At 47.2% G+C, this 15950-nt stretch overlaps 1 protein-coding gene and 1 long non-coding RNA gene across 3 annotated transcripts in view; one reads left to right on the top strand and one right to left on the bottom strand.

Annotated features, from left to right (window-relative positions):
• The first annotated feature begins 2468 nt into the window (after nucleotides 1-2468).
• The window catches only part of LOC142829533 (uncharacterized), a 28761-nt gene continuing 15279 nt past the window's right edge, over nucleotides 2469-15950 (top strand). Inside the window, exons 1-3 of the long non-coding RNA XR_012904020.1 lie at nucleotides 2469-2834; nucleotides 3558-3696; nucleotides 15259-15346. This is a non-coding gene — a long non-coding RNA (uncharacterized LOC142829533). The remainder of the gene's footprint in view (nucleotides 2835-3557; nucleotides 3697-15258; nucleotides 15347-15950) is intronic.
• NUDT9 (nudix hydrolase 9) overlaps nucleotides 7603-15950 on the bottom strand; it is a 30777-nt gene continuing 22429 nt past the window's right edge. For both annotated transcript variants that reach the window (XM_075929558.1, XM_075929559.1), the window contains 5 exons: nucleotides 13990-14076; nucleotides 11391-11502; nucleotides 10807-10953; nucleotides 9262-9346; nucleotides 7603-7876 (listed from right to left, as the gene is read on the bottom strand). In XM_075929558.1, the coding sequence (XP_075785673.1) occupies nucleotides 7713-7876; nucleotides 9262-9346; nucleotides 10807-10953; nucleotides 11391-11502; nucleotides 13990-14076 (595 nt within the window). In that variant the 3' untranslated portion in view covers nucleotides 7603-7712. The remainder of the gene's footprint in view (nucleotides 7877-9261; nucleotides 9347-10806; nucleotides 10954-11390; nucleotides 11503-13989; nucleotides 14077-15950) is intronic.

Below are 15950 nucleotides of genomic sequence, written 5' to 3'. Positions count from 1 at the left end.
CCAAGGAGGAGGAGATACCCCAGCTCGCGGATACCCTGTCTAAGGACCAACGGCGGGTAGCCCAGGTGCTCATCGAAACGTTCACCAGGACCTTTACTTCGCGTCCGGGCCGAACCTCGGTGATAACGCACACCATCCGAACCCCGCCCGGACAGGTTGTTCGCGAGGGAAACCGACCTCTTCCCCGACGGATGCGCGACGTCGTGGAACAAGAGGTTCGCACCATGTTGGAGCTGGGAGTGATCAAGCGATCCAGAAGTGAGTGGAGGAGCCCAGTCGTGTTGGTCCCTAAGCCAGATGGAAGCATTAGGTTTTGCATCGACTTTCGAAAGGTGAACGCGATATCGAAGTTTGACGCCTATCCGATGCTCCGGACGGATGAACTGCTGGAGCGCCTGGGAAAAGCCAAGTTCATAACAACCCTCGACTTGACCAAGGGCTATTGGCAGATCCCGCTGGATCGGGAGTCCCAGGAGAAGACAGCGTTCACCACCCCGTCCGGGCTCTTCCACTTCGTGCGCATGCCATTCGGCCTCCATGGGGCACCCGCCACCTTTCAGCGGATGATGGATCGCCTGCTCGCCCCTCATCTGGAATATGCCGCAGCTTACTTGGATGACGTGGTCATCTATGGTCGCGACTGGGAGGACCACATAAACCAAGTGGCGGCCGTGTTACGGGCACTCCGCGACGCGGGTCTCACGGCCAACCCCAAAAAGTGTAAAATCGGCACGCAAGAGACCACCTATCTGGGGTATCGTTTGGGGCGTGGGCTAGTCCGGCCCTTGGTGGGGAAGGTACAGGCCATACGAAGTTACCCCACACCGACCACGAAAAGGAAGGTCCGACAATTTCTGGGACTGGCTGGGTATTACCGCCGATTTGTTCCCCAATTTGCTAGCATAGCGGCGCCGCTCACCTCTCTGCTCACAAAGGACAAACCTCAGAGAGTGAGGTGGGACACAGAGTGTGACTCGGCCTTTCAACAACTTAAAGAAGTCCTGTGTAGCGAGCCCGTTTTGCTTAGCCCAGACTTCGATAAACCTTTTGGTCTACAGACAGACGCCTCCGCCACTGGGCTGGGCGCCGTACTCTCCCAGGAGGTCGATGGAGAAGAGCATCCGGTGGTCTTTATCAGCCGTAAGCTGTTTCCCCGAGAACGCCAGTACTCCGTAATAGAAAGAGAGGCCCTGGCGATCAAATGGGCGGTTGAAGCCCTAAGGTACTACCTGCTAGGGGGGGAGTTTACGCTATGGACAGACCATGCCCCGCTAAAGTGGCTACACACTATGCGGGACACCAATAGCCGCCTCATGAGGTGGTATTTAGCCCTTCAACCCTATGTGTTCTCCATACGCCACAGGGCAGGCAAGGCCAACGCCAATGCGGACGCATTGTCCCACCTGGCCGAGGAGCCGGGATCCAATCCCGAGGTGGGGGACCTGGACTTGTGGGGGAGGGCAAGTAGCAGGGCGGACTGGCCGCCCACTGACCCAGAGGAGGAGGAACCCCTCAGGACGCCCGGGTGGGCGGAGGCGGACCCCACCCCGTCACCTGGCCGGAACCCAGAGGGTGGGGCGGGGAGGATAAGAAGACGGCGGGAGAGGGCAGTCAGGGCCCAGCCGCTGGAGGAGCTGGAGGCAGACCCCAAACTCCTGCCCGGGGAGGCCGAGGTCCGGGCTGGGCGGCACCCAGCTGAGTTCCTGGAGGCCGGCCGAAACGCCCCAGACTGGGGCACGGAGACCTGGCCCAGACCAGCGGCCGGAGCACCCCTGGATCCCGAGGACGACCCCGATGGGCTGGACCAGCTAGATCCCCGATGGGTGCTGGAACGCCGCGGCCGACCCACCGGTGGGACCTCGCAGGACCCAACCCTGGACCCTACTAGGATGACTGGGACAGCGCGACAGCCCGACGAGCCCTCAGAGGAACAGGTACCCGGGAAGGGGGGGAGAAGAAGGGGCCCAGGGATCGCTCAGGCGGGAGAGCCGCCACGGCCAGCAAGGCCCGGACTGAGCCAATCGCAGCGACGCGGCTGCACTCAGGGTCCCTGGGCCGGGGCGCAGTGAGACGGGTGGGCCTGCGCCCCCTCCCCCCCGGCCGGGCCGTCCCGGGTTCACTCCGGGAGGAGGACTTGATATGGACACGCCGGGAACTGTGGCCTCGCCTCATAGCGAGATGGGGGCTGGGGCTTGCGGAACAGGGCAGGCAGCAGGGAAACCCCCCCCCCCCCCGGAGATATTTAAGGGGGAGGGTGTGTAACAGGGCAGCTGCCCTGTACTGGCCCCTTAAGAGCCAAACCCCAGCCTGGAGCAGGCCCGGGGAGTTCAGCCCAGCTGGGCGGCATTGGCCAATTAAGGCCCAGCTGGGGGCTATAAAAGGGCAGGGCTGCTTCAGCCAAGGCAGTGTGAGCCTGGCTGCCGAGGGGGCAGGACGCTCTCTGGCGCTAGGGCAGGGCTAGAGAGGCAGACTGGGCCAGGACGCGTGGACAGCCAACCGGCCAGCCTGCTAGGCCTGCGGCAGGGCTGTGAGCCTGGCTGCCGAGGGAGCAGGACGCTCTCTGGAGCTAGGGCAGGGCTAGAGAGTTAGGCTGGGCCAGGGCGCTCGGACAGCCAGCCGGCCAGCCTGCTAGGCCTGCGGACAGGCCTGCTGGAGAGACACCAATCCCCCGGAAGGGGGGCTCAGAGCGAGTGACTTGGGCACTGCCGGAGGGCAGTGTGGCGAAGAGAGCAACGCGACTAGAAGATTCCAGAGGGGAAACGCCACGTGAGCGGAGGCCTGTGCGGGCGGAATGGACTGATTCCGGGGACAGACGACGGACCCCCGCTACGGTGGTGAGTGACCCCCTCACAATCACACACACCCTGGAGCTGGAATCCCAGGCTCTGGAGATCTCTCAGGTCTCCTCTGACGGCAGGGAGATTGCTCTCAGTTTGTCATAGATACAGGGCAGGGAAGGTGGGCACAGAGGGGATGGGGTGCGATCGTCGCTCAGCCTGGACTGTGCACATGGAACCACGTGCAGCATGTCTGCACCATGCAACCTCGGGAGGGAGATCCAGAGCACCCCCAGGATCCTGCTCTGGGGCAGTCCCACATGTGTGCTGGAAGCAGGCTGGGCACAAGGGCACATGCAAGCACCCCACACAGACTGAGGAGCGCCGCACACAGCTCACAGGCATACCTGCCTGCACAAGGTCCCATCCACTCCAGCAGACAGTGCTGCCAGGCGCAGGTGTGTTCGTGCGCGCAGGCCCCATGGAAGATCAGGCTGCTCTAGGCCCCTCTCCCACCTATGGGATCCCACTGTGGCTGGACACTTTCCTTGCCTGCTTGTCTGTGGGATGGGGGGGAGGGCGGGAAGCAGGAAGCACGATTCCCTGGGCACCTCGGGGCCCCTGTGAGACAGGCTACACATGGCCTTGCTCCTAGGACCTCCCCATCTTCTGGCCCGAGGACTGTTGGTTACAGCTCACAGAGGAGGGCACAGCCTCAGGGGCAGTGTCTGCAGGGATGACTGACCCCCTCTCCCTCTTTATTCTTCACATCTGGGCCAGCCATCCCGGAGGGACGATCCACACCATCAGAGGCAGCTGCCTAACCCCAGGGGAGCCACAAGTGAAGGAGGGTCCAGGGGAACTCATGAGGCAGCACATGGGCGTCCTGCACAACATGCAGCAAACCCTGGCTCAAAAGGTCCTGGAGGATGCCAAATGGCAGAACTGCACGTGGGACCAACTTGTGTAGCAGGGCGACACGTGTCCTCATCTTGAAAATGATGGACACCCAGCTGTTGTCCCTGTACCTGCCCCCACCCTCCTGCCCTTCTTGCTATGCCCATTCCCCCTTCCTCTGCTGTCCCTGCTATGCCTATACCCCTTCCCCCTGCCCACCAAGTGATGCCTGACCCTGCTCCAGCCTCCCCCCATCATTGTCCCAGACCCCACCCAACCCCAAGTTCTATGGGGGAAAGACATATTGCACACAGTAGCAGGGCTGTGCTTGCTGTGTGTTGGACATTACTTGCCCTGATAATTGCTTGAGCTTTTCATAAAGTAATTGTAAAAAGCCATCATTCCTCAAGAATGTTAATTAGGATTTGGTTTGTGGATGGCAGCTCATACTACACTGAAAGGAAGAGAGTCACTGGATTTGCAGTAATCTGTTTGACAAGAAATATACCAAAAAATTGACTCTTTTCAGTACAAATTATGCACAGGAAGAACACAGGTGGCTGAAGTGTCAGTGTTTTGATAGGCTGTGAATAAACTGATATTATTGGAACTGGTTTTGAAAATGTTTGCAAAGGTGCTACCTTCTATCTTCCCTGGTGGAATACAATAGGTTTTAGAGAAACAGATGGATTGGTGGTTAAACACAAATAGCTGTGGCAGCAAACAGAAAAATTGGCAGCATGTTACTTAAAAAAAAAAAAAAAAAGAAAAAGTGAGAATGGTCCAAAACAAAAGCATACAAGGCCATCACCTAGCAACAAGAAGTTAAACAGGCAGACAAACTTGCTAATGCAGCAGCACTTACGGGTATAGTAACCTCCCTTGCACATGAACAAAACCAAAACAAATCAAAGAAACATAACCAAGGAACTTAACTGGGAAGGGGTGCTATGATTATACAACATACAGGCAATCCCTCCTCAATTCCTTCTTGCTGCCAGTGAGGGTGCTTGAAACAGCATTCTCCAGCCTTAGCTGTAGTTAACAAGTCCCTTGATCCTATTATGTTGTAGGTAGTTAATTACCTGTAAATAGTTCTGTGGACTTTTAGATTCTTCCAAGAGACTTTGCTGGGTGGACAGGGCATTCCTTATGAGAATCTGGAGTTGTCCAAATCACAATGACGGCACTTAACCTTATAAAATGTGCTAAGAATTCACCATCTAAAAATCACGGTCTTATTACATGCTTTGTGCCAGCCTCAAAGGGATCTGTGAGCTTGATTCTCAACTTAAGCCTTCAGCACTTTGCCATGAATGATATCCCAATTAATTTCCCTCAAGTATTGTGGCAATATCATCTTTGGAGAACTCCAACATTTACTAGTCACGCTGTGATTTTTCTGATGTTAAATGTGTCCATGATAGGGGCCCTGCCAGGTGCCTAAAATGGATTATAAATGGTTCGAGCCTATTTTAAGTCTAAGAAATTAAATACAAGACTGTTAATATTAATAAACTGAATTTTTACCTCTCCATTTGTACTTCTATTGGGGTTATCCAGCTTTGGAAAAAAATTAGATTAAATGTACTAGCACATTTAATTCTAAATGTCTATAAAATAATTAGCATACACCCTTCTAGCTTTAAAGTTCCATATGTCCAACAATAATAGAATGACATTTTAAAGGAGGAACTTATTGGAACTTAAGTGGAATACCTGTTTACTGAAAAATGAAATTTTTAGTGCTGATGACCGTGGGAAGATTGCTTGCAGGTGCTTATTATTTGTAAAGCTTTGATACCGAATCAGAATAAAGTACATACTAAAGAAATCCTTCCTTGTTGAACTTGCTTAGAAAAATTTCTAGTAGTCTGATATTTCTATCAAGGATTGGAATAGCAATGGCCATGCTCAGAACACAGGAGAGAAATACAAATCTTATCTTATTCTGGTGGTGGCAACCTATAAAAATGGAGATTGGAAACAAGTATCAATCCTTTAGAAGGTTTGGATAAACGGGGAAGAGGGTGCTATCCTTTAGGCAAGGCAACAGAGTATGGAGTCAGGCAATGAGAGTTTTTGCTTAAGTCTTGCTGTGTGAGCTTGGGCAAGTCATTTATTCCGTCTTTTGGTTCTCCATCTGTAAAGTGTGGATAACATATGATACACAAATGCTTTGCAATTTAAAAATGCACAGAGTTATATACAGGTTAAACATTATTTTAAATAATTACTTACAGTGTTAAATTCCTTAATGTAATTTAAAATAGGCTCAAATAATTTATAATGCTGAGCCTGAATTTATTGATATTGATAATTTACTCCATAATGAGGTAGGAATCACCCAAGGTTTACAAGCACCTCTGTTTCAACTGCCTCTTCTAAATTCATAGAGAAAAAAACATGTGCTGTTCTAATTACAGTATATCAGATCATTATCTGATTGACAGGTTACCTTATTAAAAAAAGGTTGATGCTTAGCTTTCTCTACAAACTCTACAACAGCCCAAGATAAAACCTAATCTGGAGTCCAATAGGAGACAAAATCAAGACCAGTGGTCCCCAATGCAGTTCCCCGTGGGTGCCATGGCACCCGCCAGGCCATTTATGTGTGCCCGCGGAAAAGTCTGGGCTGGCCCCGCCCCCGGGCGTGTGGCACATGCCGGTGCCGGCCCTGGGCGGCCCCAGCCGGTGCCGGCCCTGGGAGCATGGGTGGCCCCTGCCTGGGGGTCATGGCACATGCCGGTGCCCGTACTGGGCGCGCAGCACATGTGTGGCCTCTGCCCCCAGGCCCGTGAGTGGCCCCGCCCCTGGACGCACGGCACGTGAGTGGCCCTGCCCTTGGGCGCCCGGCAGCCCCTGAAGGTTGGTGACCACTGATCAAGACCATTATGGTTATACACCACTATGACATTATTTCAATTACTTTTTGAGTTGGGTTACTTTCCTACTCAAGTAGTTGATACAAAAAAAATCTATCAACTACTCAGTAAAACAATAAGGATCACCATTACAGCACTCAGTCTGGCTTGCACCGGATCCCAGCATAACTTTCCCCGCTGCCCAAGACACTGGCTGCCCAGTCCCTTGTAATGCAGAGTGGCAGTCTGTGTGGGGAAGCGGCGCAGAGTGGCTCCAATTGTCCGGCTGGCCGGAGCACTTCTGGGTTCCAGTTGGTGCCAGACCACTGGATGCCGGACAACTGGAGTTTTATTGTATATTGGACAAATAGGACAGTCTCTGTGGGAAAGAACCAATGGACACAAATCAGATATGCGTAAAGGAAACATACAGAAACCTATTGGGGAACATACAGAAACCTTAATCTTCCTAATCACTGTTTAAAAGATCTTCAAGTGGCTGTTTTGTCACAAACCAGTTCTACTAGCCAGATACAGAGAAACATTGGAATTAGAGTTCATCCACAAATTCAATTCACATGCTAATGGACTCAATGGTGATGAAGGATAGTTGGGGCACTATCAACTTAATAGACACTGAAGGTACAAACAGCTCTTTGTGTAGACTCCTATGTCAGGAATGATTCTATCAATTGACTTTGGGTAGTTAAAACGAAGCAGATAAGAATCAATCTTCAGATACTTACTGATTCCTTTTAGCGCCATCTCTCCCACCCACCCCTTTTTTCCCTCCCCCTCCTTCTCTCCTATTTATTTTGGGTCTGCACATGCTAAACTCAAAACTCGTGAGCTGTGCCCACGAAAGCTCATGATACCATCTACATGTTTTGTTAGTCTATAAAGTGCTACCAGACCATTTTTTTTTGCAGTCATAAGGTATTTCAGCTATTTAACTGGAGCATGCACACACAACTGTACCTCTACATACCTTTTGCTTTTTGTATCTGATATATTTACCATTATGTACCACATTTAGTACAGCTTTTGAACCAAAAGACAATTAATAATATGTAAGAATAGTTTATTCTTAGTACTGAAAACTAACAAAACTGAAAATACAAAAGATGGCCTTTTTCTAAATAAAGTTTCAGTTTATATTTGGATTCCATAAGCTTTATGGAACAGGGTCTTCATTCCAGTGTGCTCCCCATTTCTCGGCTACAAGCTTGATAAAGTCACCATGATTTGCATATAGTTTGAGTTTCTCATTGATATCAACCCATTTCACCTTCCCAGCATCGTCTCCTGCTTCCAGAAGCAAGTTATCCATCATCTCACCTGATTGAGAAACAAAAAAAATTAACAAAAGATTTTTATTTTCTGTCTTCCCTCTCACTATCCTGCATGTTCCATTACTCTCTGCTGCAGTAAGGATGTAAAATCCCATTTAATTAGTTAACTGGTTAAAAGTTATATGTAATCAGTTAACCGTTTAAATAGCTTCCTGCCCGAAGATGAGAGCTCTAGTGAGAAGAAAGGACCCCCTCTCAGCTCACTTCACACAGCAGCACCTGGGCTGGAAAGTAGGGGAAAGAAGGCACTTCTTCCACTGTGGCAGCTCAAGGGCTGGGATGGCAGGATAGGTGTCCCTCCCCTCACCCTAGCTGGTTTGAGCCAGAGCTGAGTTGGAGCTGAAGAGGACTTCCGCAGAGTGGTCAGATTTGGGCTGGCACAGGCTTCAAGTGGTCCCTCACCAGCCATGGAAGGTTGGAGGACAGGGTAGGTTGGGGATGGAGTGGCCATCCCCTGGTTGCAGCAGATCCCCCAACAGGTTCCTGGAGCCCCTGCATTGTGCTAAATAGATGCTTTATAGGTCTTCACTAAAAACAATGCATATAAACAAGCACCGAGTCCTTTACACTGGAACAGCTCTGAAAAATTATATCCATCCTCCCACCTTTCATGATGGGACAGAAAAATAAACCAAATGTAAAAAGCTTCTGTAGTAAGATCAAGACTTAGTTAAATGTTTGGTCTCTATGCAATAAGTTATACTAAAAACACTTAAAAATTAAGCTCAGATTTCACAACTTTTCCAATATGTTTCAATTGAAGTAGACATACTTCCAAAGCACCTATCTTTCTTAATATAATTTAGCTGGGCCCAGTTGATTGCCTTGGGCCCCATGCTGCCCAGTGCCCATTGTCCTGGCTGGGAGCTGCCCACACACACAGTGCAGCCAAACAGAGTGCTATCTTAGGCTCCTGCAAACTCTTTGGCAGGGCCTGAATTTAGCCAACTAACCTTTGTGAATATTTATTGAGAAAAGCTGATCTAGAGAAGAAAGATTACTGTGTGCCATGGCTGACCCCCTCCACGGAAAAAGAGCATCCAGTGACTTTTGTTCCATAGATTTACACCTAATTTTCACATTAGACAATAGTTTAGTAAGTATCAAGAGGGGTAGCTCTGTTAGTCTGAATCTGCATAAACAACGAGAAGTCCTGTGGCACATTATAGACTAACAGATTTATTGGAGCATCTGATGATGCGGGTATATGCCCACGAAAGTTTATGCTCCAATAAATCTGTTAGTCCATATGGTGCCACAGGACTTCTCTTAGTTTAATAAGGTGCATCTCAGCACCTATCACCTTCCACTTAGTTTGAGATAGCATGTTTAAGGGAGCAACTGCTAAAAAGTAAAAATGTGGATACGCACCAGATTCATCATGGTAGTTCACAGCTTCTGTCTCTATCCAGGCATTATCTGTATTACGAGGATCATCCACATATCCCTTATACACCTAAGAAGACAACAGCGTAAGCTGAGGGCCATAATATTAAATTAAATGAGGGAGAATCTTAAAAGGCCTAATCATTGGTTAAGGAATGGCTGTAAAAAGTACCAGTTTGCAATGTATTGGAGGAGTACATGATCTGCTACCTAAAATGAATAAGGACATTCAAAAGCTTTTCTTGTTAAATTTGCAAACAAACACTTGTGATTTTTTTCCCATGCTGCCTCAGACATGGAAGGAGGGTTTGTTTTTTTATAACATTCACAAAGCCACTTCATTGTTTTACTCCAAAACTCTTCTTAAAATACTCCTCTCTCACAATGCTGACAAAATCTTGACAACAATTTACTGGTGTACTGAGATGATGACCTATCATGAAGACCAATATTTTCTCATTGTTCCCCATCTGCATCCAGTGGTCTCATACTTTGATTGCAAGCACCGTGGAGTAGGGGATGTCTTTTTGTTCTGCATTTGCACAACAAATGAAGTTTTCCTGAAAGTTCTAAACCATTTTTCATTGAAATTAAAAAGTTCATCGAAAATTTGCAAAGTAGAGGAAAAATAAGGTTTAAAAATTATTATTAACATTTTAACAGCTTGTTAACATTGTCAATTCTTTTTTAATATCTGATTGGACCGCTGTCCTTTCAACTAAATGGTTTCTTTTTTGGTCCCTCTCCATTATTAAAGTTTTATAATGTCTCCTGAGGAAAATAATCCATGATCCTGGACTTTCTTCCACATCTAAAATGATATTTGTCTATTGAGACACTAGTAGCTACTGAGGCATAACAGATGCATTATTGTCCAAAGCTCTCTTTTCTATCAATTCCCTATCTTCATTCCACAGCCCAGAGGTGCTGAGCAATGCAAAGCAGACTTTACTGCAAACCTGAGCAGGAATAGTGACAAAGTCCCTTACACAATTTATTTATTTGGTCCCATTAAGGGACCAAAACAGAAAGTGGTATAAGTGCACTGTAATCACCCACATTAGACAAGGATTTTAAGAAGTTGTAACTAGAAGATTTGCATATCTCTGACCTCCAGTAATTCTACTTGGCCATCAAAACAATATATAAATCTCTCTGAGAAAGTGATACATAAACCTGGGATGTAACTGATCTTTTCCAGACTATTCATTTTCCAGAGTGTAGATCCCAGATAAGCAGGACTCTATCAAGCGCTCTCTTTCATGTTACAATTCTACACCCAAATATGCAACGGATTGATATGAAAACAAAGTTCCTTGTCAGAAAACCACACATACTAAAGTTCAGAATATTCTCAATTTCAAAGATATTTCCAAGAGTCAAAGGACAGAAGTAGAAGCCACTCCCACAGTAGAGTACAGTGGTGCCATGGATGAAACCATTCTGCTACTGTTTTAATTCAGTCTCCTATACATTCTATTGACATTTTTTAATAGCATAAAAGATCATCATAGAAGGAAAAAGGTTTACCACAAAATGTTCCTGGTTGAAGAGTCTGTTCATTTGCTTCTCCACCTTTTCCTTCTCTACTCTGGATTTCTGTAAGGAGTTTAAGGCCTCCTCACTAAATTCTCGTTTCAGTGTGGCATTAATAATCTCTCCCGGATCTACCATACCCTAAACAAAAACAAAAACATCTAATGTTGATATCCCTCTGCCTATTTTCATTATTCCATCTACTCTTTAATGTTCTTTTTGTCTGTGTTAGACTATAAATCCTTCAATTAGCTATAATACATTTGTAAAGAGTTATGGACACCAATAGTAATCTACAATAATAAAAAGTGTGACATTATAAATAAAAAGCCCAAAAGAGTAGTTCTAGTTAGATGCAAATACCATCTTGTACCAGGACAATAAAAAGAAAACATAACAGTTTAGAGTCTTTTTGATAAAACATTTTAATTTTCCTTGATGCTTTCTAAAGTGCCCTCAGATACCTCACAAAAGAAAGTCATTCAGAGGAAATGCACATTTGCTGTTTAATACTAATTAAATTTTCATAGCCATAATAGATAATAATTGTAATATCTGCTCAGTGCTTTAGTTCTTACCCCTGGAATGGCCCATTCCCCACAGTCTTTCCTCTTGATTGCTACAAACTGTAAAATGTTCTTGCCAGAGATAGGGTGAATTATTTTATTGCCCCTGCTATCTCTCTTCCACCTGCAGGGAATCATAAATAAGCAAGGAAATTATTTTCCATTCTTTGGAATTAATCAGGGTCATCAAATGAATTAGTCTGTTTCTGCCCTGCATTATTTGCTCTTGAGATTGAAAGATGTGGTACGGTGAATGAAGCAGAGGACTGTAAAATGGAATAGACCATTTTGTGATAAGGAAGATGAAATCTGCCCTTGATGATTGGTTTCAATCCCTGCCTCTGCCAGCATTCCTAGGTGATGCTGGGCAAGTCACTTAAAACTTTTTACACAAATTGTGCATTCCTCCTTTCCTACATGCCCACTTTTAGATATCTGAGATGACTTCATTTGTAAGAATGCTGAATACTCACAGTTAACAGAAATGTTGGTTGCTCAGATACTCTGGCATTAAGGAAGTATGGTCTGGCACAGGCTTGGCAGCTAGCTACTGCGGAGTTCTAATCCTGGCGCTTCCACTGATTCACTGTGTGTGTTATGACAAATCTCTATGCCTTTGCTTTATTTTTCTCATCTGTGAAATAGGAATAATAATGCCCTCTTCTCACCTCTATGGGGAGTTTATAATATTTCTTAAGTATTCTTGTATTAGGGTTATACCATGGTGATGAACAGCATAAAAAGCCCATGATGAAAGTAATAATTATGTACAGTCGGTCCCCGAGTTGCAAACAGTCGATTTATGATCATTAGCATTTACAACCAAACCTACCATCAAGTGGTCGTAATAGGTGGTCCCCGAGTTATGAATGCGACCCGCGCTTACAAACAGCGCGGTCGCAATGTAACTCAATGAGGTCCAACTTACGAACATTTTGAGTTACGGCCAAGTATTTGGTCCGTAACTCGTTCATAACTTGGGGTCCAGCTGTACTTAGAATAGGATTTGGATGGTATGCAATAAATAAACCATGGCGATACACCGAATGATGATCATAAAAATAAAACTTGATCTGCTGCCTCATTTCTTGAGCATTACCCATCCTGTAAACTGGATTAAGCAATGGTGTGATGGAAATTAAATAGTACATGATCACATAATTAAAAACTGTATAGGTCCAAGGGAGCCAAATTAAGCTTAAGCCTCTTACCTGAGGCACCCCCCTCTGGCATCAGCTCCTAGGAAGGTGGGCTAAGGGGGTCTTTGCACACTGCTGCCTGCAGACACTGCCTCTGCAGCTCCCAGTGGCTGCAGAGGTCATGTACACACACACTGTAGGGATGGTGCTGGCAGCCATTGGCAGAGCCAGAAAAGACAGGATGCCATTCTAGCCCTGATGCACTGCACAGTGGTGGTGACTGGGGTCTTCTAGGCCCTTTCAAATTACTTGGGGGCAGCAAGCAGGAAGGACCAGGAAATACATCAGGGGAGGTGTGTGGGTACAGCAGGCAGGGTTGAGGGGGAGACCCAGCCCTGAACTTTGCTGGAGCAGGGCCCCTTGGTCAGGAATATTCCTGGAGCCTACACACTATGGGCCCATAAAACTCATTACCCTTGCTCTTAATGTATGATCAAGTCTCCACAATCAGTTTCCAAGTATATATAGCCTTTTTATAACATTTTGACCTGCCAGGGCCCTGGCCAGCAAACAGACTAGGGAAATCCTGCCTCCCAATGCTCTGGACTATGCTACATGGGAAGGTAGAAGTATGATATGCAACTCCAGCTACATAATTTATATTTTGCTCCTGGTGACCTTCCCAGCGGAAGGTCAATAGGAGCAAATGGGCTTTTCAGCTTCCTTTACTCCTTGTGAGGAACAGGAGTACTGGCACCAATGGAGGTGCCATTTGAGTTCACTCTAGCAGGTCTATACTACACATGATAAATTGAACCTCAGAAGATTGACCATGGCAGCGTCAATCTTCCATCTTCTTTTCCCGGTCTCCACCCTCTTCTTTTTCCTCACTTTCTCCCAATCTTATAGCTCCTGCTGGAGGCTGCCAGGTATAGTCAGTTACCAGGCAAGCATCAGGCTATTTACCCAGTCCCAATCCATTTCCCCTGATTGGGGCTGGAGCTAACTAAGGTTTCTCTAACAGATCCTGCCATACTAGTTGTGAATTTCAAACCTACAAACTTTAAAAAAGGATATCCAATAATTTTACATGGGGCACTGGAAAGCCCATTGGCATACTATGATGATAATAGGCATTCTGCAATACCGCTGTGCTTTCAGATACTTTTCCATAGGTCATCTTCTTAATACTTTCTTACAGTGGTTTGCTACTTGCATTATTCCTCTTTTTATTTATTTATTTATTTATTTATTTATTTTTTTAAAGCCAGCATTCTCAGTTTAAGTGATGGTCTAGCCTGACTGATGACTTCCCATTCCTCCTCTCCAAAGATGAAAATAAAACATCTGTCTAATAGTTCATTAAACCAACTGACATAAGTAACAATCACTATGCAGGTACCTGACATGCACACATGAGTACAACTTTTACATTCTGCTGCTATATCATCCTCTGATCCTGTATCCCTTACCTAGTTAGAATAGGATCTGCAGCATGGTTTGGTCCCCAGCGCCCCAATAATCCTCGACCCACTAGTCCAGTCCTGCCTCCAGGATTTCTGAGAGAAGTAGGTACATATGAAGTCAGTGTGTACAAATTCTGGGACATCAGTTTCATGCAAATAATAAGGAATTACAGAACAAGGAAAGAAAAGGGTAACATTTTGTAATATTCTTAGTGTCAAATATACCTCAGCCTCTCTGTTTCTCCCACAAAGTATGGATAGAAAAAATTATTAAACATTTTATTGGAGATAAAGTTCCATTGCATTTCCTGAATTTGACAAAACAACACAAACAGAAAAGCACAATACGTTGTTTTGTAAACTCCTATAATACTGGATCTATCTATATTTTAGAGTGAGTCTGTCATTTGTTCAAAAACGCCTCCTAAACTGTAAGAGCTAGGACCATCACATTTGGTATGCAGCTTTCTCTTACCCTTATTTAAACTAATGTCAGGATTTGGTTGTGCCGGAAAAATGGGAAGTGCTGGGAATAGTACTATTTCCCATAACATGGGAAGGGAGAGGGCAGAGAGAGGAGGAATGTGAAAGGGAGCGGCACAAGAGATGGGAGGAATGCAATGAGACTGACCACTGGGGGCAGCTGCAGCACCAAGAGAGAGGCCAGTAGAGATGGGGCTCTGCCAGCTTGTCTGCTAGCACATGGATAAGGAGCTCCCCTGCCCCAAACCTTGAGCCTCCCCTCCCCATACAGAGCCTGCAGGCTGTGTGTGGGAGGGGGACAGCTGGACGGGGAAAGTTTTCCCTCCTCAGACAGCCTGCAGGATTGTGGGTGGAGGGGGCTGCTGGAGGCTGGGGGCAGACCCTGGAGCCTCATCCCCAGAAAACCTGCAGGCCATCAGGGGCTCTGGAGTGGATGGCAGCTTCCAGTGCCTGGTACCCACCAGACAGCCTGTAGACCACAGAGGAGGGCAATGGGGAGAGGCACATTGGCAGTGGAGTGCTCACAGCCCCAGGAGAAGTCGCCGCTAGAGCAGCTCCACCCTTGCTGCCATGGATTGTGCCAAGAAGCCCCCTGTAGTGAGTCCTCCACCTCCCTTGACTTCAGCACTTTCCCCCACACCAAACCCCCCACACCTCCCAACCCTGTGCCTGAAGCCCACATACCCCCTTCCCCTCCTCACCCCGAACTCTCACTCTAACCTTCATTTCTGAAAAATACAATCATTGAAATAACACATGTATATTTTTCATTTATTTTTCCTTCCATTATAGATCCGAACAACGCTTGGTACATCTGCTAGTATATATTTATTTAGGAGTTTGTGTGTCTGTCCATTTATTCAAGAACTCCTTCTAAACGGTAAGAGCACCAAATTTGGCATGCAGCTTCCTCTTACCCTAATTTCAACCAAGATCAGGGTTTGGTGGTGCCCAGAAAATAGGAAGTGGTGGGAATGGGTCTATTTCCCATAACATGGAAAGGGAGGGGACTGAGAGCAGGGACAACTATGCTCCGCAATGATCACTGGGGGCAGCAAGCGCAGAGGACAGTTGCCAGCTGGGGCCAGAGCTCTTCATATTGCTGGTCACCGGCCATGGGTAAGTGGCCCCTCCTCCCCAACACCCCTCTACCTGGCCCTCAACCACAGTGGCCCCACTGGGAGCTCCACTAGGGCTGATCAGCACAGCCCCACATGACCAGGGCTTACCAGGAATTACCAGGGTTGGTGGCAAAACCCTCAAAGGGCCTTCTGGGACAGATCTACACTGACACCTCCTCTGCCCCCCGAGGGCTGGTCTAAGCAGCTTTCCCCGGGAGCTGGGCAGTGGAGAAGTTGCAGTGCTGAGCTCACCATCACTGTGGACAGAACCGGTGAGCTCCCACAGACTGCCCAGCCCCCTATCCTGAATCCTGCAACCCCTGTGCATTACATCCCCCAAACCTCCAAGCCTCCACCCCCAAG

This window comes from Pelodiscus sinensis, chromosome 5, assembly GCF_049634645.1.
Source record: "Pelodiscus sinensis isolate JC-2024 chromosome 5, ASM4963464v1, whole genome shotgun sequence".
In the NCBI taxonomy this organism is placed as follows: Eukaryota; Metazoa; Chordata; order Testudines; family Trionychidae; genus Pelodiscus; species Pelodiscus sinensis.
The sequence above is the reverse complement of the archived record's forward strand: the minus strand, read 5'-3'. Positions and strand labels throughout refer to the sequence as shown.